This window comes from Oncorhynchus keta, unplaced genomic scaffold (genome assembly GCF_023373465.1).
Source record: "Oncorhynchus keta strain PuntledgeMale-10-30-2019 unplaced genomic scaffold, Oket_V2 Un_contig_23109_pilon_pilon, whole genome shotgun sequence".
NCBI classification, from domain to species: Eukaryota; Metazoa; Chordata; class Actinopteri; order Salmoniformes; family Salmonidae; genus Oncorhynchus; species Oncorhynchus keta.
In genome coordinates, this window is record NW_026283207.1 from 4,579 (window position 1) to 28,912 (window position 24,334).

The 24,334-nt window shown below is 40.3% G+C and overlaps 1 protein-coding gene across 2 annotated transcripts; it reads right to left on the reverse strand.

Moving 5' to 3' along the window:
- Window positions 1–11,818: 11,818 nt before the first annotated feature.
- LOC118391363 (T-box transcription factor TBX2b-like) lies at window positions 11,819–20,071 on the reverse strand. Of its 2 annotated transcripts, none has more exons than XM_035782698.2 (7): window positions 19,269–20,071; window positions 18,504–18,771; window positions 16,952–17,098; window positions 16,041–16,117; window positions 15,674–15,846; window positions 13,922–14,520; window positions 11,819–13,116 (listed from the first exon to the last, which is right to left on the reverse strand). In XM_035782698.2, exons 1-7 carry the CDS (start codon window positions 19,628–19,630, stop codon window positions 12,685–12,687), a joined length of 2,058 nt encoding a protein of 685 aa, XP_035638591.1. In that variant the 5' UTR covers window positions 19,631–20,071; the 3' UTR covers window positions 11,819–12,684. The 2 variants fall into 2 exon arrangements, with proteins under 2 accessions (XP_035638591.1, XP_035638590.1); XM_035782697.2 differs by having other exon boundaries at window positions 15,674–15,858.
- Between the last annotated feature and the right edge of the window lie 4,263 nt (window positions 20,072–24,334).

Here is a 24,334-nt window from a genome sequence, read left to right on the forward strand (position 1 = left end):
GTGGTGGAGAACCCGTTCCTCCATCGATGGGAGAGGGTTGGCTGCTGCTCCTGCTGACTCCATTCGATTTGATTTTGGTGCGGGATTCTGTAACACTTCAGGTGTCGTAGGTGTGTGGAGTCAAACGCAGGAGACAGTGAGTGCAAAGCTGTGCGTCTTTAATAGCGCCAACGCATCCCAGGGTGCTCACAATAGTAACGGCCCCAAACACAGGGAATGAGAATGTACAACAGAAAACGTAACGACCAGGCACTAACACGTACTTCTAACAACAGAGCCGAAGGTTACACTGCAATAATCCCGCACAACAACCAGGCGGGCCGGCTGTCTAATAAAGACAAACTAATTAGCTGATTTAATCATGAACAGGTGCTACCACTAAACATACAAGGAGGGAGAGGAAAAACAATCAGTGGCAGCTAATAGGCCGGTGACGACGACCGCCGAGCGCCAACCGCCCGGGAAGGGGAAACACCCTCGGTCGGACTCGTGACAGTCCCTGTGTTAAGGATCAGCATGGCGGATACCTGTTCCCTACCCTTATCACTTGGGTGCATCCCATCAGGAATTCCAGGATCCCGTTGCAGAGGGAGGTATTTAGTCCCAGGGTCCTTAGCTTAGTGATGAGCTTTGAGGGCACTGTGGTGTTGAACGCTGAGCTGTAGTCGATGATTAGCATTCTCACATAAGTGTTCCTTTTGTCCAGTGGGAAAGGGCAGTGTGGAGTGCAATAGAGATTGCATCATCTGTGGATCTGTTGGCGCGTTACGCAAATTGGAGTGGGTCTAGGGATTCTGGGATAATGGAGTTGATGTGAGCCATGACCAGCCTTTCAAAGCATTTCATGGCTACAGACATGAGTGCTACGGGTCGGAAGTCATTTAGGCAGGTTACCTTAGTGTTATTGGGCACAGGGACTATGGTGGTCTGCTTGAAACATGTTGGTATTACAGCCTCAGACAGGAAGAGGTTAAAAATGTCAGTAAAGCCACTTGCCAGTTGGTCAGCGCATGCTCGGAGTACACGTCCTGGTAATCGGTCTGGCCTGGGGCCTTGTGAATGTTGACCTGTTTAAAGGTCTTACTCACATAGGCTGTGGAGAGCGTGATCACACAGTCGTCCGGAACAGCTGATGCTCTCATGCATGTTTCAGTGTTACTTGCCTCGAGGCGACCATAGAAGTTATTTAGCTTGTCTGGTAGGCTTGGGTCACTGGACAGCTCTCGGCGATGCTTCCCTTTGTAGTCTATAATAGTTTGCAAGCCCTGCCACATCCAACGAGCGTCGGAGCCAGTGTAGAACGATCTTATTCCTGTATTGATGCTTTGCCTGTTTGATGGTTCGTCAGAGGGCATAGCGGGATTTCTTATAAGCTAGAGTTAGAGTTAGAGTCCCGCTCCTTGAAAGAGGCAGCTCTACCCTTTAGCTCAGTGCGAATGTTGCCTGTAATCCATGCCTTCTGGTTGAGGTATGTGCGTACAGTCACTGTGGGGACAACGTCCTCAATGCACTTATTGATAAAGCCAGTGACTGATGTGGTGTACTCATCAATGCCATCGGAAGAATCCCGGAACATATTCCAGTCTGTGCTAACAAAACAGTACTGTAGTTTAGCATCTGCTTTATTTGACCACTTTTCTATAGACCTTGTCACTGGTGCTTCCTGCTTGAAAGTTATTGTTTTAGTTTACTAAATGAACAACTACTGATTTAGAACCACAGAGTTACCACAAGTCAGCACAAAGACAACAGGAGCACTGCCTTAGCCTATTCCAGTACCATTTAAACTTAAACATCATCAAAAAGTCTATATATGCTCAGTTTAATACACTGAAAACAAACTTAAGCATACCAAAAGCAATTTAGTGATTTAGTCCAATCAATGTTAATGCTAAATATCATGTAGCTCTCCATTGTACTGATTTCTGTGTGCGTGAGCGTGAGCGCCCAAGTAAAACACAGTTTTTGTTGTCATAGGCTACGTAGCTAAAATGCATGCTAGCCAAACCTCCTGGCATGGGCAACAATGAACCAGCTAAGTTAGCTAGCTAGCTAGTTAACGTGAGCCTACGAAGCTACATCTAGGCTACATATGGAACTTCAATCATCTCAGGCCAGTGGCACAACATATTAATTTATGGTTAGATCAAAATCACCATCATAATCATTGGCCTGTACAGAGAATTTAAGTCAAAACCACAAGTTCAAATCCATGGTTTAGGAAAGGGCCAATTTAGCAATCTAGCTACTGCAAGACATCAACAGAAGTGGAACAGAAACAGACACCTTTTTCTGAAAATTATGTTTTGCTTAGGAAATTATTTGATTAGTTTGAAGCCAAATCCAAACTGGCCTCCTTTGGGGGTGCATTTTGCTGCACCAGCACAACCAACAGTTGAGCTCAGCTCAAAGCTGATTATTATTTATTTTTTTATCAAGGGAGGTCAAACGCTTGCTGACATCAATCAATCATATGCTACTGCGGCAACATGTTATACTCCTTTGGTACTGAGACAGAGGGCCGCTGCTTCGCTCGCTCAGATGATTTCGCTAGTGAGATTCACCCACTTATCATTTTATGGAAAATTATGAAAACACGGGGAGATACAAAAGATAAATTATTTTATAATTTGTATTTATTTTATTGGTCAAATATTTGGGGAAGCCTGACTTCCCTTGGCATTTCATCCCATGTTTCTGTTTTGAGTATACTCTTTACAGCTTCCTCTTTATATCGCTTTAATTAAATATGATGATAATTTATCCACAGATCTCTAGAAGTCCGGAAGAATAGTGGGTCCATAAATGCCGCCTGTCTGCATGAAGGAGCAAAACAATCAAATCAAATCCAATGTTATTGGTCACATAAACATGGTTAGCAGATGTTAATGTGAGTGTAGTGAAATGCTTGTGCTTCTAGTTCCGACAGTGCAGTAATATCTAACAAGAAATCTAACAATTCCCCAACAACTACTTAATACACACAAATCTAAAGGGGTGAATGAGAATATGTACATGTGTACAAGTATATGGATGAGCGATGGCCGAGCGGCATAGGCAAGGTGCAATACATGGTATAAAATATGATATATACATGTGATATGAGTAATGTAAGATATGTAAACATTATTAAATTGCCATTATTTAAAGTGGTATTGTTTAAAGTGACGAGGGATCCATTTATTAAAGTGCCCAGTGATTGGGTCTCAATGTGGGCAGCAGCCTCTCTTGTACAGGCTACAAGATCGGACTGTTAAAATGCTACAAATGCACGTAGGCTATAATTAAGATAAATTAATCATAGTTCAAATGAGCTGTAGGCCTATAGTTCTTGCTCTTTTCCCTCCGTGTAAGTGGATCTTCATGCAGGGCGACTGTGGGTTTCTGTGTTTAGGTTATCTCTGTCTGGAGATCTGATTCCAGTCGAGTGCGCTACTGAGGTTTAGCCTACACTATAGCCTTCCTGATGGGCCTACTCTCACCCAGCACCTGCTGCTCCTGGGAGTGGAGAGTGGGTTAGCCAAGTCCGAGATAAACGAGCGCAAACACCAGCCAGCACAACACAACATTTTTGTAAGACAGCCTGAGCTGAAACTGCATGAATATTCTCAGGCTGACAGAAAAATATTAGAGACATGTTTGTTTTCCTTGTAGGCACTTTTTCATTGTCTGCAGGACCAAACATTCCATGCAGATCACATACATGAAAGAATATAACAATGTTTAAAACCTTTCTAGTGCAGGCGTTCCGCTAGCGGAACCCCTCGACAACATTCCGCTGAAAAGGCAGCGCGCGAAATTCTAAAATAGTTTTTAGAAATATGTAACTTTCACACATTAGCAAGTCCAATACAGCAAATGAAAGATACACTTCTTGTTAATCTACCCATTGTGATTATGTTAGATCACCACCAAGTCCAAAAAACACACAGCCATTTTTCCAGACAAAGATAGGAGTTACAAAAAGCAGAATATAGATCAAATTAATCACTAACCTTTGATGATCTTCATCAGATGACACTCATAGGACATCATGTTACACAATACATGTATGTTTTGTTTGATAATGTGCATATTTATATCCAAAAATCTCAGTTTACATTGGAGCGTTACATGCAGTAATGTTTTGATTCCAAAACATCCGGTGATTTTGGAGAAATGCTCATGATAAACATCAATAAAAGATACAAGTGTTATTCACAGAATTAAAGATAGACATCTCCTTAATGCAACTACTGTGTCCATTTTTTTTTTACTTTACGGAAAAAGCCTAATCTGAGAACGGCGCTCAGATCCCAATCCAGCCAGAGAATATCTGCCATTTTTGAGTCAACAGCAGTTAGAAATAACACAAATATTCACTTACCTTTGATGATCTTCATCAGAAGGCACTCCCAGGAATCCCAGTTCAACAATAAATTACTGATTTGTTCCATAAAGTCCATAATTTATGTCCAAATAGCCACTTGTTGTTAGCGTGTTCAGCCCAGTAATCCATCTTCTTGAGGCGTGAGCACTTCGTCCAGACAAAAACTCGAAAAGTTCTGTTACAGGTCGTAGAAACAAGTCAAACGATGTATGGAATCAATCTTTAGGATGTTTTTAACATAAAACATCAATAATGTTCCAACCTGAGAATTCCTATGTCTGAAGAAAAGCATTGGAACGAGAGGTAACTCTGTCGGGAGCGGGTGTCACGAGCCTGAGACACTCTGCCAGACCACTGACTCAAACAGGTCTCATGAGCCTCTCCTTAATAGTAGAATCTTCAAACCAGTTTCTAAAGACGGTTAACATCTAGTGGAAGCCGTAGGAAGTGTAACATAACCAATATCTCACTGTATCTTCAATAGTGGCTGAGTTGAAAAACTACAAACCTCCCACTTCCTGGTTGGAATTTTCTTAGGTTTTCGCAGACATCATTCACACAGTTTTAGAATCTTCAGAGTGTTTTCTATCCAATACTACTAATAATATGCATATATTAGCATCTGGGACAGAGTAGGAGGCAGTTCACTCTGGGCACGCTATTCATCCAAAAATGAAAATGCTGCCCCCTATCCCAAAAAGGTTTTAATATCAGTCGAGCAAATTAATCTGCATTTATTTCAGAACTAAAATCCCAAGTGAAGAGATGAGAATGCATGGGTCTCATGGGTATCAGGATTAGGCTTGTGCATGGGTTAGAATACCGCTGTGAATCTTGGCCCCCTATACTCATATGAACATGAGGAACATAGACATGGCTCTTTACTCATTTGGGGATGTAGGTGAGGCGCTAATTAACCAGTCATAGACTAATTGTTTAAAACAAACAGTTTTCCTCCTAATAATGACTCGGGGGTCAAGAGCAGGGGGATTATCGCTCTTTTAATTGCGAAAAAACAGAATGAAGGGCAACAATAGCTCAAACTAAAATTAGTTCAAATTATCGTAGAAAGAAAAGAAAAAGGGGACAAGGCTCACTAATTAGGAGCTGTGCCACTCGAGATTCTAGTCAGTCTTTGTGCGCGGGTGTAGAGGCTGTGAGGCAGGCCGGCAGGCCGGCAGGCAGGCGACAGGCGCTGGTGCCCAGACAAAGGACTGTCTGCTGCTGGGTTGCTAGGCTTTCCAGGCTGCAGTCCCCATGAAATACCCAGCCTCGCACTTCACTTGAAGCTGCAATTTCCATCAACTCTCTCTTTCTATCTCTCTCTCTCACACACATACGAACACGCAAACATATTTGTAAATTTGCATGATTAGGCTCAGGATTATGTTCACATTTTTCAATGTGCTTGCAACATTAAACAATTATACCAATATGTTATATGTTGAACATAAGTAGGCCTATTACCATAAGTAGGCCTATTACCTTGGAATATCAATTTAAAATAGCTTAAACGATATTGACTTATAATTTGTAGGCTACAGTTTAAACTTGAGAAATGGGAATGCGTAAATAGGTTATTGTGTGCAACAGAAGTAGGCCTAATAGAATATGTTTTAAATAACTAGACAGCCTAACTAATAGGAGTAGCCTACAGCCAATAGGCCTATTCATCATGGGTTGCACATTTTCCTCACAATAATGTTTTAACTGTTTGTTTTATAACTGATGAAGAATTCTTCTAAAGTGAATTACTGTGGCTTAGAAACACAATGACATTTCAAAGGGAGATCAATAATTAGTAAGGCAAGCGTTTATCATAATTGTGATGTTGCCAGATTGACTGTAAATACAGTAGCCTATAACCCAGTGGTGGAAAATGTATCCAGTTGTCATACTTTAGTAAAGGTAAAGATAGCTTAATAGAAAATTATTTAAGTAAAAGTGAAAGTCACACAGTAAAATACAACTTGAGTAAAACTCAAAGTATTTGGTTTTAAATATACAAAAGTCAAAATTAAATGTAATCGCTAAATATATATCAAAGGTAGGCTATAAATCATTTCAAATTCCTTATATTATGACACCATTTTTTTCTTTAACTGACCGATAGCTATGGGCACACTCCAACACTCAGACATAATTTAATGAAGAATGAGTGTTTAGTGAGTCAGTCAGATCAAGGCAGTAGGGATGACCAGGGATGTTCTCTTAAGTGTATGAATGGACCATTTTCCTGTCCTGCTATGCATTCAAAATGTAAGGAGTACTTTTGCGTGTCAGGTAAAATGTATGGAGTAAAAAGGACATCATTTTATTTAGGAATGTAGTAAAGTAAAAGTACTAATACCCCCCAAAAACTGCTTAAGTAGTACTTTAAAGTATTTTTACACCACTGGTATGACTTGAGCTAGCTAGCTAGCTAAGATTGAGGAGGAAGCACCAACATTTTAGCTAGCTAATGTTAGCATTGCTAGCAGTTATGACAAACTTTGCTATGACAACATTGACATCTCTCTAAGGTAAATTTGGCAACATAATGATGGAAAACGTTTTTGTTTTACTAATTATTTGTCTACTTTAGCAATGTCATCATATTTCCAGAACACTAGTGGAATTTTGACTAAAGAGTCAGTAGTCCCCGTTCAGAAAGACTGAGCATTAACCATCAGTTGGACATCAATATGCTGCGGGATCTGTAGAATGTTGATAACAATGGCAACAATGTGACCGAGTGATAGAGGTGAAGTCCATTATAAACATTTACAGAAATAATACAATAATTATGCATGAGTTTGATCAAAATATTTCAAAAGTGTAGGGTATTACATGGAGAGAATAATGAAAACCCTAGAAAAATAACTGTCCTTTCAGGTAAATTAAATATCTAGAATTGCTCAAGGTGTCAAAACAATAAAACAGGAAACATTTTATTATAGCAAGAAGCTATTGCATGTCAAAAAAATTATTTTTTTTCCAACATTCCAACATTGAGCTAGGCTAGAATTTAAATGTTTATTTAGCCTGTATATTTGGGAGCATCCGGAGTGAGAGAAAAAAAGACCTATGATATAGCCTAGGCTATGTCTTTTTAATAGCCATTGGATTTCAGTATTTATGTCACGCCTTGGTCTTAGTATTTTGTGTTTTCTTTATTTATTTGGTCTTGCCAGGGTGTGACATGGGTTTATTTTGGTGTGTTTTTGTATTGGGGTTTAGTAGGTATCGGGATTGTGGTTGAGTAGGGTTGTCTAGCATAGTCTATGGCTGCCTGAGGCGGTTCTCAATCAGAGTCAGGTGATTCTCGTTGTCTCTGATCGGGAACCATATTTAGGTAGCCTGGGTTTCACTGTGTGTTTGTGGGTGATTGTTCCTGTCTCTGTGTTTGTTGTCACAAGATAGGCTGTATAGGTTTTCGCGGTTCGTTTGTTGTTTTGTATACTTAGTTATTTCATGTATCGTTCATTTTTCATTAAAGAACATGAGTAACCACCACGCCGCATTTTGGTCTGACTCTCTTTCAACAGACGAACGCCATTACAATTTAGGCCTACATTTGTAAAAGGACTCAGTTATTTTGATGCGGAGGGCCTTTTCAATCAGAAAATTGATTGTAGCACTCATGCAGGCAAAACACTGAATCACTGCTACTCCAACTTCCGCGAAAAAGAAAACCAGCCACGTTACGGACACCGACGTCTTGCTTCTAGACAAACTAAACACCTTATTTGACCGCTATGAGGATAATACAGTGCCACAGACACGGCCGCTACCAAGGACTGCGGCCCCCCCTCTCCTTCTCTGTGGCCAACGTGAGTAAGACATTTAAACGTGTTAACCCTCGCAGGGCTGCAGTCCCAGGTGGCATCCCTAGCCGCATGCTCTGTCCTCAGAGCATGCGCAGACCAGCTGGCTGGTGTGTTTACGGACATATTCAATCTCTCCCTATCCCAGTCTGCTTTCCCCACATGCTTCAAGATGTCCACCATTGTTTCTGTACCCAAGAAAGCAAAGGTCACTGAACTAAATTCCTATTGCCCCATAGCACTCACTTCTGTCATCATGAAGTGCTTTGAGAGACTAGTCAAGGATCATATCACCTCTACCTTACCTGACACCCTAGACCCATTTCAATTTGCATACTGCCCCAATAGGTCCACAGACGATGCAATCGCCATCACACTGCACACTGTCTTATCCCATCTGGACAAGAGGAATACCTATGAAAGAATGCTTGTCATCGACTACAGCTCAGCATTCAACACCATAGTACCCTCCAAGCTCATTATTAAGCTTGAGGCCCTAGGTCTTAACCCCTCCCTACAATTGGGTCCTGGATATTCTGATGGGCTTCTCCTAGGTTGGGAAGGTAGGAAACAACATCTCCAACTCGCTGATCCTAAACACTGGGGCCCCACAAGGGTGCGTGCTAAGCCCCCTCCTGTACTCCCTGTTCACCAATGACTGCGTGGCCATGCACGCCTCCAACTCAATCATCAAGTTTGCAGACGACACAACAGTAGCGGGCTTGATTACCAACAACAACGAGACAGCCTACCGGGAGGGGGTGAGGGCACTCAGAGTGTGGTGTCTGGAAAACAACCTCTCACTCAACATCAACAAAACAAAGGAGATAATTGTGGACTTCAGGAAACAGCTGAGGGAGGACCCCCTTATCCACATTGCTGGGACCGCAGTGGAGAAGGTGGAAAGCTTCCAGTTCCTTACACATTACTGATAAGCTGAAATGGTCCACCCACACAGACAGCTTAGTGAAGAAGGCGCAACAGCACCTATTCAACTTAAGGAAGCAGAAGAAATGTGGCTTGTCACCTAAAACATCACAAACTTTTACAGATGCACAATTGAGAGCATCCTGTCAGGCTGTATCACCGCCTGGTACAGGAACTTCACCACCCACAACCACAGAGGGTGGTGCGGTCTGCACAACGCACCACTGGGGACAAACTACCTGCCCTCCAGGACAGCTACAGCACCCGATGTCATAGGAAGGCCAAAAAGATAATTAAGGTCACCATCCACCCGAGCCACTGCTTGTTCACCCCGCTACCATCCAGAAGACAAGGTCAATACAAGTGCATCAAAGGTGCATCAAAGCTGGGACCGAGAGACTGAAAAACAGCTTCTATCTCAAGGCCATCACTGACACAGAGAGGCTGCTGCCTACATACAGACTAGAAATCATTGGCCACTTTAATAAATGGATCACTAGTCAATTTAATAATGCCACTTTAATAATGTTTACATATCTTGCATTACTCATCTCATATGTATATACTGTATTCTATGCAATCTATTGCATCTTGCCTATGCCGCTCGGTCATCGCTCATCCATATATTTATATGTACATGTTCTTATTCCATCCCTTTACTTAGATTTGTGTGTATTAGGTAGTTGTTGTGGAATTGTTATATTACGGCACTGTCGGAACTAAAAGCACAAGCATTTCGCTTCACTCGCATTAACATCTGCTAACCATGTGTATGTAACCAATAACATTTGATTTGATTTGAACATGAATATAAGTAGACATTTTAAGATGTGTCATTGATTCTATATATCCATAACTGGCCTAGGCAGCCGGTAATAGGCTCTGGATCTGCACTGTCATGTAGGCTTGATGTGCATTCCCGGTAATACACTCATGTACCCAGTGGACCGGCTCGTACATAAAGCATCCTCCATTCAAGCTGCAAAGGTATAATTTTCCTCCTTAACTAGCTTTAATGGCAGAAACGTGGAACATTACAGGGAAAACATGCATACTTTCTTTATGAAACAACATTTTCCACCACCATGCTAGAGTGGCTAATGCCTAGGAACACTAGTTCTGGATGCAAAAATTAATTTCATAGGAAGGCGGGGCAATATCACGAATATTCAGAAGTCTCGACATAGAACCAGTCGGGTGATTGGTTGAGCCTTCTTGAGTGTGTGACGTCATTCTGAGCCCTTACCAAACACAAAACATGACAATTTCTCTTGCCTTGGATCTGAAACCAGTAGTAACCACCAACTTAAATGACAGTTAACATAACATGTAAATACAGAGCTTGCTTGCTAGCTAGTGTTTGAATCACATCAGCCATTTTCTTATGAAAGAGCGCAGCTAGCTAGCTAATTTGTGATGCTAGCTAGCTAACATTAGCTAGACTCGGGAGCTCATAGGCTTCAGGAGCCAGCGGGTTAAATATGATTCCACCATGGGCAACAACAACTGGCTACGAGTTAGTTTGCAGCCAAATATGTTCAACTTATAGCTGGTTTATCCAGTGACTACCCTATTTAGAAGGATAGCTACTGACTGAAATGTAGCTGGCTAGCTAGCATGCTAGCTCACACTGGCCATGCAGTAGACTTGGGACCTCATGGGCACACAGGCTACATTAGCCAACTGGTTAGACACGATTACACCACGGGCAACAATAACTACTTTGTTTTCAGACAACTTAGTTAATCTACTGACCACCGCATTTAAGAGGATAGCTAATTACTGAAATGTAGCTAGCTAGATGACTGGCCAGGCAGTAGTCACCAACTAATTGTGGGCGCATGACCTATTCTTTGGCACATTTGGTTGAACATGTTCATATCAAGCAACACATAGCAGACCATTTATGGAAAGGTACAAATAACAATTAGTTGGCTAATTTTTTAAAATGATTGGACAATGAAACTAAAATATATTGGTAACTAGCTGGTTAGACTTTAATCAATTTACCAATTAATTTAGTGATCAAGATGAGTTTCCCAAGTCATTCGGTCGGTGCTAACTGCTCATGCTGGTGGCACGAGCTAGATAAAGAGAAGGCTCTGTGGAACATCTGTGAGAAGGCTCAACCAATCACCTGATCGGATCTATGTCGAGAAGTATGAATATTCATGACATTGCATATCGCGTACAGCCAATCAGGTTGCAGCAGGTAAATTATGCCTTTACTACAGTCTTAATGGAGGATGCTTTATGTACGAACTGACCGGGGACAGAAGTGTATTACCGGGAATCAGAAGATGCTGCTGGGGGGAGGGCGGTTCATAATAATCGCTGGAACGGAGTAAATGGATCGCATCAAACACATGGGAACCATTTTTTTGATATGTTTGATACCACTCCACCTACTCTGTTCCAGCCATTACCACAAGCCCGTTTTTCCCAATTAAGGTGCCGGGAATGCACGTCAAGCCTAGACAATAGTGCAGATTGCCTAGGCTAACTCATAACAGAAGGCATAATATTAAAAGTTGTAATGTTTTCCTTTACAGAAAAACGGATTACACAACTTTGATTTTGATCAAACGTGTCATGTCAAAACAACTGAAACCTAAAGGCATTACGTTTGAATTTAATCGAGACTTTCAAATATCTTATTTCACGAGGCAAGCTCAACAATACACAAATCAAATAACGCAAACGATACAAAACAACATCTGAAGGACACATGTTTATTTAAAGTGTGAGGAACTCCACAAAAGCATATTAATTTACCCGAATAAACCAGCACAAAAGATGCCAATTCAGCTACCTCTGATAGTCTTCAGTGCTGGTGAAAAAGAAACCTGAGTTTTCCCTGCCAATTGCACAGTGCTGTGCGTTATATCGCATAACAATGTTTCATCAACAGCATATGAAAAAGGTATGCAGGTGGCAGGCATTTCCTTCATATATCATCTCACTGGCAGGATAAACAGCAATGCATCACAAACATTTGAAACTCATTCGGTTTCGTAACAACAAGCGCTAAATAGTGTTAATGTACAATAGCCTATATTTCCATGTAAAAAGGGAAATTATAAATGCAACAAGTTGAAATCTAAGTAGTATATACACGCCAATGTACAGATTTGAATAAATTAATAACAAGTTGCGTATTATTTGATACTTACAGGATCTTGGAAACATAAATAATTCAATCAGATCAATCGTTCATATATGAGTTACGAACGTTTTTCCAAAACAGCTTCAGAAATCAGTTTAACCGGGCGTCTCACTTTCCGTCCGGTTTGACATATATTGTAATGCATTTTTGGGATGTAGCTTTTTCCTTATCAATAGTCTACCGAACCGCCCCAACATCATATGTTTCCTTTAGGGGGCTATATTTTCTCCATACACAGTTATACATTGACGTTAAAACAAGGGATCTATATCACCAATATTGTATCTCATTTGATGAACTCCCTTGTTGGTCATTTCTTCAGCCCACATCACCCGCCCATCTAACTCTCAGCACAACTGTGTATATAATCCGACATAATGACGTTAAAGACACCTTGATTAAACAGGTGGTTTTCGTCACTTTTGAGAGTCAATGGCAGGAGACATTTCTCTGTGTTTTTCCAGTCCTCTGACCAGCCTCTGTATATTTATCAGTTCGTTAGTGGAATCCTTCACAGATGTCTTGGGGGATGCCGTGCTCTGGCTGGACGCTTTCTGGCTGTGGTGCTCGGATACAGGACTTGTTTCTCTGCTGCCTGATTTGGACAGGTCGGATGCTGCGTTTAAACTGCCCGGCAGCCCTGTGGTGAGCAGGTTGGTGCTTGGAGGAACAGACGTGGGCATCTGATATGGGTTGAATCGCAGCCGTTGTCGGGAGGTGGTAAGGAAATGGTTTCTGCCCAATGTGGAGGCTGCGGTGCAGTTGGGGAAGGCCGAGGCCGCAGCAGCAGCTGCCATGTAGTTGTATGGATACGGGAACAGTCCTCCAAAAGGTGGAATCGAAATTCCCTGTGTTGAAAAAACAATGGCGTTATTATACATGTACAAATGCTATACAAACAGAATTCCAGGCCTGTCGTACTTCTTGGATTCGTAGTTGCATGTATGTCTCTCTGTCTATGATGTTAAGACGACAACTGTGGTATAGGCTATTAAAATATTCTCATCTAATACGATTACAAAACGTAGGCCTATGTCTATTCATAATAAAAAAGGAATATTGTCATGTTCTCAATTAAATCGAAAAAAGCATGCACAAGATCCCAATTTTGTTTCGAATAGCCCAATAAAGTAGCCTTTAGTCATTCTCTAGTGAAACTATATAGTCATAAACCTACATTAAATTGATCATAGGATTACTGAAATAATTTATTATGAATGCACTTGAAAGTGATTCTAAAAATATGTTTTAATTGCAGAAGTTTGTGAAGGAAAACGTGTAGGAATAGACTATAGTGTTTATCACCCCAGTTTTATTATTGGAATGTGATACAAAACGAGGCAATGGTTTGCTTTAGGACCATGCGTAGCCTCCGAGAGGTCGGGTAGGTCGTTTGGAGTGTTTATCTCACTGAATAAAAAAATAAAAAATAAAAATAAATGTGCTTCTACACCTGCATTGCTTGCTGTTTGGGGTTTTAGGCTGGGTTTCTATACAGCACTTTGTGACATCAGCTGATGTAAGAAGGGCTTTATAAATTCATTTGATTGACATAGGCTACATAATGTAGGCTAATTTGTTGTTAAGAAGATATTACTATTATTAGGCCATGTAGCCTCTGTAGCTTATATTAGAGTTGAAGTAAATGTTTACCTGAGACGCTAGCATGTGCTGTGACAGGTGGAACGGGAAGGGACTAGGGCCCGCACTTTGAGAGGAGAGACCTCCGTTTTCCAGACCATTAGCTCCGGACATAGAGGCCAACAGATGCCCCATCCCCATGTTGGAGAATGCCCCTGGTGCCATCGAAAACTGTCCGGGGTGGAACAACATTTGTCCCATATTCAAAGGGTTAAAGAACTGTTGACTGTGCAACCCGGAAAGGGCCAGACTCTGCAGGTGACTCGCGCTGAAGTGTGATGGGCTCTCCGTCTGTACCATCAGAGGAGAAAACCCATTGTTCACCCCACTGATGCCCTCACTTTCCGTGTCATTCTTTGTAGGTTCCGTCTCTTGGCGGTGCTTATGATCTAACTTGTCCTTTTCAAGATTTCGAATACTGAATACAGAATCGCACTCTTTCCTTGAATCCAGGTAGTCGCTCTTCTTTTCCAGCAGCGGCCTATCTCTCACGCTGTCATCGCCTTTAGGACTGAAAGGAGAGGTTGGTTCAGGCCGGGGGCTGCTGGCTGCGATGGAGCGCTCCTCTTGTGGGTCAAGCTCCTGATCGCTATCAGTGCAGTTCTTGTCGTCTGTAAAACATTATTCCACACTTCCATTAAAATATCGAAATGAAATTATAGAAAATAACATAATGTGATTAAAACCCCTACAGTAATTTATAGGCTACTCAAATGACGCAAAGCAAAAATAACTATAGGCTATGTGAGTAGCCTGCGCATAGCTTCCAGTGTGCTACCATTTAAAATCACAACCAACACATGCGTGGCATTATCGTATATATAATTTCAAGGAAGGAGTCGTGATTTTGTGCTAACATTAATTTCCTAACCACTTCTCTTCTGCGCATAACAATGCATGGTTAATTGGTAAGATTGGCATACGTTTTGTTTAAAGTCGTTCTATAAAGTTTCCGCAGTTGAACTAGGCCATAATTTAGTGCTTGGTTGCTTATCTAATGCGTAACTATCGAATAAAGATCTAAATGCCATGCATGCTACAGTAATCAAGGGACTGAATTTTTTATGAACCTGTCAGTAGATGGCGCATTTGCCACACTGATGCACGAGGCCTAACCTACATGTTTTATAGAGCAATGGATACGTGCAGGGCGCAACTTTCACTTGGGACAGGGAAAACATGTCCCCCCACATTCTGAAATTTCATTTTAACCCCCCGTTTTATTATTTGAATGTGATACAGAACGAGGCAATGGTTTGCGTTAGGACCATGCGTACGCCTCCAAGGGGACGGGTAGGCCGTTTGGAGTGTTTATCCCACTGAATAAAACAAATTAAAATTTTTAAATAAATGTTATGTCCCTCTCACTTCTAAAACCAAAGTTGTGCCCCTGGATACGTGAAATAGCATTGGGTGGATAAAGACATAATCCTGTATGCTATTGTTATTCCTGTTCTACCGAAGGTTTATAACTTGTCCCTAAACCAATAGCCTATCGCAACTAAGATCACACAGCACGCATATTTCTCCATTTATCCTCTGTTCTTTTTTCTTCTTATATTCTCTAACAAATATAGTTATTTTCTCATCCAATTGTAAATCACCCAGAAAACATTCTGCTCAGCTTAATGACACATAATAACAACACACCTTCTGGTTTGTGCCCATTTTTATTTGTCAAGCCTTAAATTACTGACATCTACAAAATGACCAATTAGTGGACATGCAAATTAATGGAAACACGTGCTTAATGAAAAGACTTACCTCGACTGGTTCGGTTGAACCTCAGTGGACTGGTAACAGGTCCCAGCGTAGAATGAACCGAATCCCTTCCAGTGGTTTGTTCACAGGAGGAGTCATCGGAGTCGGCACAGTCCCGGTCCCCTTTGAGTTCCCGGTTTTCATACATGCGCAGCGATGGAAGGGTTAACTGCTTCCTGCAGACCGAACTGAGATTAGTTAATGCATCTGTATTGTGTGATTGAATAAGTTTTGATCATGCAAGCAGTCGACTACACAGTATTGCTCGGTCTGCTAATTAGTGTTGTCCTAATGAGACATTTATTTCAACTCATGATCATATTTTCAGGGTAATATTTTTCTCAATTCCACATAGAAGAAAATAAAATACCTCTTTTCTCGTCGTCCATTTCCCGTGTCTCTGAACCCTTTGGCAAAGGGGTTGTGATCAATTTTGAGCTGTGTGATCTGTAGAGAAAACGAGAGTGCATGGCAATCAACAATGGTATCCTTAAAATAGGAAAATGCATTACATGGAAAAGCACCATGGAACTATTCTTAAATTGCTTGGCCTACTACCACAAATAATAGTAATGCCATTGATTCAACAGGCGTTATTGATGGAATATTAATTGTAAGTGACAATAGCAAGTGTGTGGTGCTGGGGACTGCTGCGTTTGTTAGCTCGTGCACTCTGGAGAGGCAAGACAAGCATCTCTGTTGATGACGTGTAATTACTAAAGCTGATCAATTATTCATAGTTATTCTTAAAGGAAAGTTATATGCCTAACATTTCTGAATAGTATACGCTTATGTAATTTTCTCAAATACTGAATGCTACTTTTTAATAATTCATTGCACACCTATACTGGCCTAAGTGGCCTGGTTCATTTAGGAACAATACCCTCCGTTCATATATTAATTTTCGTCTGTCCTTTTGAGTCTTTCCAAGCTGTTTAATGCTTTGCCTTTGTGGATTTCATGCTTTGATTGTTCAGAACCGCTTTGGAGTCTCCATGCCTGAGGACATTGTGAAGACAAGTGCCTTCTAATCGATTGTGACTCTGTATCATAAACTTTAAACAAGCTTACCATCAAGCCACCAGGCCACTTTCAACATGTATTCTAATTAACATCAACATAATATAGGTTAATAAGTAAAAATTCCAACGAAGTCCAGATAACAGACTGGAACAAATGTTTAAAAAATATGATATCCCCATTATAATTAGATTTTTGAGAACTGTGAAACCATGAAACAACACGCACACACACACACACACACTTTCTAGTGAAGCTTACCTTGTCATTCTGATATGCAGTGACACCGATAAAATGTGTCTCTGGAAAAACATATGTGCGGAAGGTGCTGTAAGGGAGCTTCAGAATGTCGTTGGCCCTCACGATATGAAACCTGGGTTGGTATTTATGCATCGAATTCAGGATAGTCTGAGAATGCAAAGAAACATCAAATATGTTATAAGGTGATCATGCTGATCAAACGTTTTGGTTTGAACTGAGATGATGCCAATATATTATTGTGTTATGGCAGGAAATGTATACATTCCAGTAAAGAAAGACACGCACCGTGTTTAATTATCCATTATTAATTTGTAAAGGCCGATGATTTCCTTAAACCATGATTTTACTTAACAAACGTAGGCCTATGACAAAAGTTGGTCATCTATTTCGAGAGTTTGCTGACAATAAAGACTGACGAGAATGTTTTGCATTGGGGCGGAGTATGTGTCTCCCATCCTGCTTCTATTGTGGAACTTGTTATTTGTAAGAATGTATCACAATTATGATTATATCTTATCATTCGCCTATTGCTGTTGTTATTACATGTTGCCAGGCCTATATAACACGGATACGTGGGATTCATGCATTTATATAACTTTTCTAAAAATGTTTTACACCATTTGCAACATATCTTAAAATGTGTCAAGAACTTTTCATAAAGGCATAGCCTAAACATGGTTATGAAATTAACACAGCTCTTGTAATGCTTGCATAATTTGGATTTGCATAACCTGCACTAGACATGAGAAAAACGACAATAGCAGGCATCAATAACTGAATGACTTTATCACAATACTGTCAAATCAAAACTGTTTTCAAATCATATTCAGAGCACTGGCCTATATGGCGACATGGGAAATAACCCATTGGAAAGCATATGTGATACTTTGTTGTTATTTCTCTTGAATGTAAGCATTGAGCGAGTATCTGCTAACATTTCCACGTGTCCTTCTTGCAATATTACTGTCCAAATTGCACTTAAATGAAACACGTTGGGATCAAACATTATGCATTTTCCTCTTGAGCTCAATGCATAGCGTCGTACTAAAAAAGGTTGAACTAGACGCATAAGGTCCCCTGAAGAGGCTCACAAAATCAACACAAGTATGCCCTCTTGTCTTTGACATGGTTCTACGCTATACTTGATTTCATCCCATACTTTGACACGCACCAAAACATACCACGAATGTAATACTTAAAAAAAAAAAAAATCTCAACCGCTGTTGCTGAGCCTTAAAAGGGATTTTGGAGATGCATGGTGGATTAATACAGTGCAACACATATTTGTGTGATATTCTAGGCATTGTTGTTGTTTATCAATAAAGGTTAAAAAACGGATAAACTGATGTTATACCCTTCAACGACATTACATATGTATTATTCTAGGCATACGTACGTCATTATAATATGCATTGATTGATTGCGTCTACAACATGGCCTGGTAGGAATATCTCCAATGAAACCTTTTCAATAGCCGAGGTTAGTTTTACTAAAAAGCCTAATTCATATCTTTCATCGACACATCATCAAATTAAATCAACAAAATACTTACAAATCCATGCTTATCCGATATATTATTCGTCAACTTCAGTTTATTAAAAGCAACAGGCTTCGCCATCCACTGCTCTCCTGTGGCAGGGCTGTCCGGATGGATATACATTCGTTTGGGCATCTCCGGGTCGGCTTTCCCAGCTACCATCCAACGCGAGTTGTGGAACTTGTAGCGGCAGTCGTCAGCAGAGACTATATCCATAAGGAGGATATACTTGGCTTTCTTATCAACGCCATTGACGCGGACTTTGAATGGGGGAAACATCCTCCTGCAATAGAGTAAAACGAGAGTAATAACGATGATCAAAAACACTGAGGAAACCAAGCGGGATGTAGGCTACACCAAGACTTCTAAGGCTAGGCCTTTGAATTCAACACAAAAGTTCTATAACCTAACCAAACCACTTAACATTTTCCCTCTTCAAACACATTTGTTTCGACACATGAATGCATTGGTTGATTGATAGATTGAATTTGGTAATTAGTCTATTTCTCATGTTTGCCCCACCTCTATAGGCCCAATGTATAAACACTATGCCATAGTCTAGTGTTTATACAATTATATATATATATATATATATATATATATATATATATACTACATCACTCGTATGTATGTATGTATGTATGTATGTATGTATGTATGTATGTATGTATGTATGACATTTATGACCATTTCCTAATAAAATTAACTTACATGGTTATAAGTGCATGGTTATAAGATCGCCTATAATATGCACACGTAACAGTACATAAAGGTCCTTACCTTCCTGATTTCGTAATAACCATCTCGGTTCCTATTTTGTGAAATTGGTCCCATAAATCTTTGGCCTCCAGAGTGACTTTTGGGTCGTCCTCCACCTCTTCCTCCGGCTCCAAGCTCTTGAGCGAGCGGAGATGAGCTGCTTGGTGGTGATGACCCAACGCCGCGTGGAGTCCCGCTTCCGCGGCTCCAGAGAGAGCATGGTCGGTTAGGGGTTTGGAAAGAGCGCCGTGAGACAGCGTAAGTCCATGAAAGAAGGAAGGCTGTGCAGCTGCAAGGAAGGCTGACATAGGAAAGTCGGCCGGCCGGTGAGCGTGGAAAGGGTGATAAGCCATGGCAGTCCCTGTGTAAACTGGATCTCTCATCGGTGCATCCAAAAAATCGATGTAAAATGATTATATGATATTATGTCCACTCTCAGTAGAAGTATTGGTGTGTGTATCCAAAAGACAGATGTCGTATTTGAGCAGAAATATAAAAGTAGTTTCGCGTGCGTAAACAAGAGCGAATGGATCTCAGACGTCTCCAACAGACCGAGGGAGGAAATGAGTGCACTGCTACTCCTGATGCTCTGTTCCCACACAGCACCGTGATAATATCCGTCAAAAAGACGGCATCGGCACTTCGAGAGCAGAGCTGGGCTTCACTTCTTATCCACTCAAGTAACTTTCGGAAAAATAAAATCACTCTTTACTCGGATATAGTTCTATGCACTGAGTTCGAATTGAGACGTCTTGCTCTGACCACTTTGGAATTGTGACTGTCTTTACATGTCCCTCCTCCCTGGGTCCCGACACTAATGAGCCAAGCCCGCTTGATTGCCGATTTTACGCTTTGTGGACCAATTGTGGAGCCCTATAGGCGTGGTTTCGACAGCTCCGGCCAAGATCGGTAGGGGGGGCTAAAAGGTGTCGGAAGCATTAGTTGCAAGAAACATGTTAATAGAATAAAATATGAACCAATGACTGAGTAAAGATCTGGACATCCCTCCCCCAAACTTCGAATGGAACACCAGCTCGCTTTTGCTGCATGGCTGGTGAAGAGGACGGATCCTCCGTCTGCTTAGTCGTTTTGTGAAGCATTCACTCCACGCAAGATCTTGACTATACATCCTATCTCGAATATCGACAGCTTCAAATTATTCGTTCAGGAAAGCCTCACTTGAAATAATGGTATTTATACTAATGATTGAGCTTATAAAACACCAGCTTTTATTCATACAAAACATTTTGTAGGCCTAGAAACGAATGTCTCTCTGCGCTGGCTGGTCAACAGACTAGGCTACTACACAACGCCATGATACCTGGTTTAGAATTCGGTTGTGTTTTTAAAATACTTCTACATTTGGCGTGTTTTGCTGCGCTGTTTGTTGCACTTTTATAACGTTATGCTAGTCTATGTTAACATTCATAACCATCTATTGATATGTGCCTATCAAAACTTAAACATTTATTAATTTAACAGCTAGACATTTAGCCTATAATTTACAAGTAAATACATTAGTTTCATGGAACCATATCCCTGTTGTCGAAAATTTCCTCCAGATGCCATATCAACAAAAAGAAGTGAGAAAGAAGAGAGATTTGAAGAGCTACATCCGGTTAAAACTGAGCGGAGGCTAACTCCTTATATCTTGGATGAGTTATTCAGGAGTTATTCAATTGAACGGAATGTCTTACATCTTCAAAACAGATGGATTTAAGATAAGGATAGGCCTTCTATTTTGCATTATTATTTCAAAACTACGGAAGCATTATACCCCACTTTTATACCATTATACCCTAAGTTCTGTACCATACATTAAATGTAAAATGTATGCAAAAATGACAGAAAAATGATTGACTATTCGAAACCATAGCATATCATATTATTTATAGCGGAAAGGGTTCATGTGTAGACAATGGTAGGCTATGCGAGAACGTTTGTAGGGAATCTCAATAGGCTACTGCTCATCAGACATGGCACGTGCATTTTGCAAGATGCAACCGGGTGATATTGTCAAACTTCATACTATCGGGTACCAAAGGTTGTGTGTGATTCCTGTGTAGCAATATAACTTTCTCGAAATACCATTGTGTATACCTTTAAGAAGTCCTTGTGCTGATCCTTGATTGAGTTGGACTACGTTTGTTAAGGAGCGCTTGGCGCCAGTCTGCTGGCGTCCCACAACAAGAACCCTTTCCTGTCACTTCATATTTAAACCCAAATCTTCAAACAGCGTGCTCCAATCCCCTCTGCATTCCCTCTAAGGCTGCAGCCCATGGTAGATCTTTAACTTCGGATTTCCTGCACTTGCCACATATCGGCGATAGTTTGGCTATAATTATTTATTCCAATGCAGATTCTTAATGAATGAATGAAGAGTTTCCCAGACTCAAACCCAGTTTAAAACATTCAAACTTCAGCTGAATACACCGGACCTCTGTCACAATGGTGAGACTCTTCCTAATTTTACCCTCATAAACGCTATAATGCAATATGTTTTCACATTATATTTTCTTGCTTATTTTCTTTCTGTTTAGCATTTTATCTAATTTTGAACGAATTGTCACTTGTTTGTATTGAAGAAAATGATATGATTATCTTATTTTGAAAACATGTAGTCCCACGTAATATATTACTAAACATTGTTTTAACTTTTAACAATACATTTTCAGTGGTATGCTGCAATTGTATTTACATTATATGACATTTACAGATCATTCAATCGATTAGGGGAGAAGAACTGGAGTATGGAACGTAGGCCTACACACCGTAGGTGTCGATAATGGTGTGTCTGGATGAGTCCACTGAAAGGTGTTTGGTATTTAGTAGTTTTGTATTCCATAACCTTGTAGAACTAAAAAAAAAAACCACCAGAATGGCCCGCGGACTTTTGCCATTGAGAAGCACAACATCGGGTTAGTTATAAAACCAACATTAACACGGCAATAGTGAGGCTAGACCAATCATAGACTAATAGACTAAACAATAAGGTGAGGTAAGTGAAAGGCATTGTTGATTTGATTTGATTTTATAGACTGTATCTTTTCTTGTTGAAGGTGGATATAGGCCTACTTTCTTGTGACATGTTTCCATGGCAAACATTCATAGCCTACTTAAACTGTGGAATATAATTTCACATGATTCATTCACTAAATGCTAGGCTTTTCGACCAGTCAAGTTCGAATGTTAAAGAAACTTCGTCATTTGCAGAAGGAACAAAAATAATACAACCATGACAACCATTAGGCCAATACTTTATTACGATTCATATTTTTACAGTGAATATCATATGCCTATAGAGTTGGTTGATGGTAAGGTCCCAACACCTATAGTTTATGCCTACCAATGTAACCCACACAATCACGAGGCCAATTCTGAGTGTTTGTGTCTGCAATTCCCCGATCAAGAACGTTGTACTTAAGGCTGTTTGAGCAATGGTAATAGCCAATTAGTGTACATTCTGACCGCAATTGCTGAAATAAAGTAACAGAAAAAACACTATTTTGCAAATATTATATTTTTAGTAACACATTTGGTAGGCTACATATAGACTACTGCTACTCCATATTTTAAGTCTTTGGAATGCAAAAGGTTTAAACCCACACGGAGACAGATAATGATTTCCTATGTATATATATCATTCAACTAATTACATAAACCAAGGCAGACATTATGCTCAATTTATTTGTTTTAGGGGTTCCACAGTAAGCCTATGCGCATATAGGCCTAGTTGATGTTGTGGTTTTATATAGGCCTAGCATATAGGCCTATATGTTAGCTCGGTGAGTGCACATGGACCTTTGTATCTTAACTTTTGTTTTTAACTTTAACTTCAACCTAAATAATTTATCATGTTGAGCGAAATGAGTGTGTCAATTTGTATTTGTTCACATGACCGAATTAAGTCACTAGTGCTATAGTCTACCCAGCTAGCACATAACGTTCTGAGAACAATATGTTTCTCAGAGCTTGGCGAGAGCAGGATTGTCTTATGGTTATTTTTGCATGCAACCTTCCCACAACTTTCTGGGAATGGTGCAGGATAGTTGCTTGGCTATGGAACATTCTCAGCACATTTAAGGAACTTGAAAAAAAAAGTAATTTCATTACTTTAACAAAACATTTCCTAAAAGTTCAAAAATGGTTTACATTTCATTTCCATTTTGGTAATGTTCTAGGAGCATTCTCCAGCTGGTTTGACAGAATGTTCTCAAATAGTTCAGAAAACTTTAGTTTTTTTAAGAAACAACATTCTTCTGTGAGAATTTCTGTACTTCAGTGTAATATTTCCTACAGGTTTCCTCATGGCTCTATTTAAAGTAATGTTCTCAACTTGTTCAAAGAATGTTAAGAAAACTTTCAATCTAGAAGAAAAATAAACACACACCTATTTAGGCGAGGTGCTGGCTGGCGGAGTAGGAAACTTTAAAATAAAGGAGAGATGCACACTCTAGGAGCCCAGATGCAAAAATGTAATATCCAATGTTTCGACAGCCAAGCTGTCTTCATCAGGATATAATCACAAACACTGCGGGATGACTCGTTTATAGAGTGTCAAAAGACACACAGGTGTCTGTAATCATGGCCAAGAGTGGCCTAATATCATTGGTTAATTCTCAAATATTAAAATGGCATACAACGAACAGCATACAAAAAACAAATGGATAGCAACCTAAAAAATATATCGAACACGCAAAATGTTTACTTTTGTTCTCGGAACATTTAAAGAAAAGTTCAATTTTACAGGTCAGAAAACATATGGCTTCCTTTCCACAACCAATGTGAAACCTAAAACATAAGTTCTCACAACTTCCAAGGAACCAAATGTGCCAGCTGCGTATAGCCTGCCAAAATTGCCTGGATATGTGGTGTAGGACCTACACTTTATATGAGAGAGCATATCGAGTAAAAAAACACAAATTATTTAAAATGTATCGGATACAAGATGTTTGTCCCCCTGCCATACCATATGCTGTTATAAATCTGCTCTACATGTCCCTTGATTCTTTTCATCATTCCCCTTCCATCATTCCCCTTCCATCTCTCTTTCTCTGTGTAACTGCTCCTTGGCTATATTTATCCTG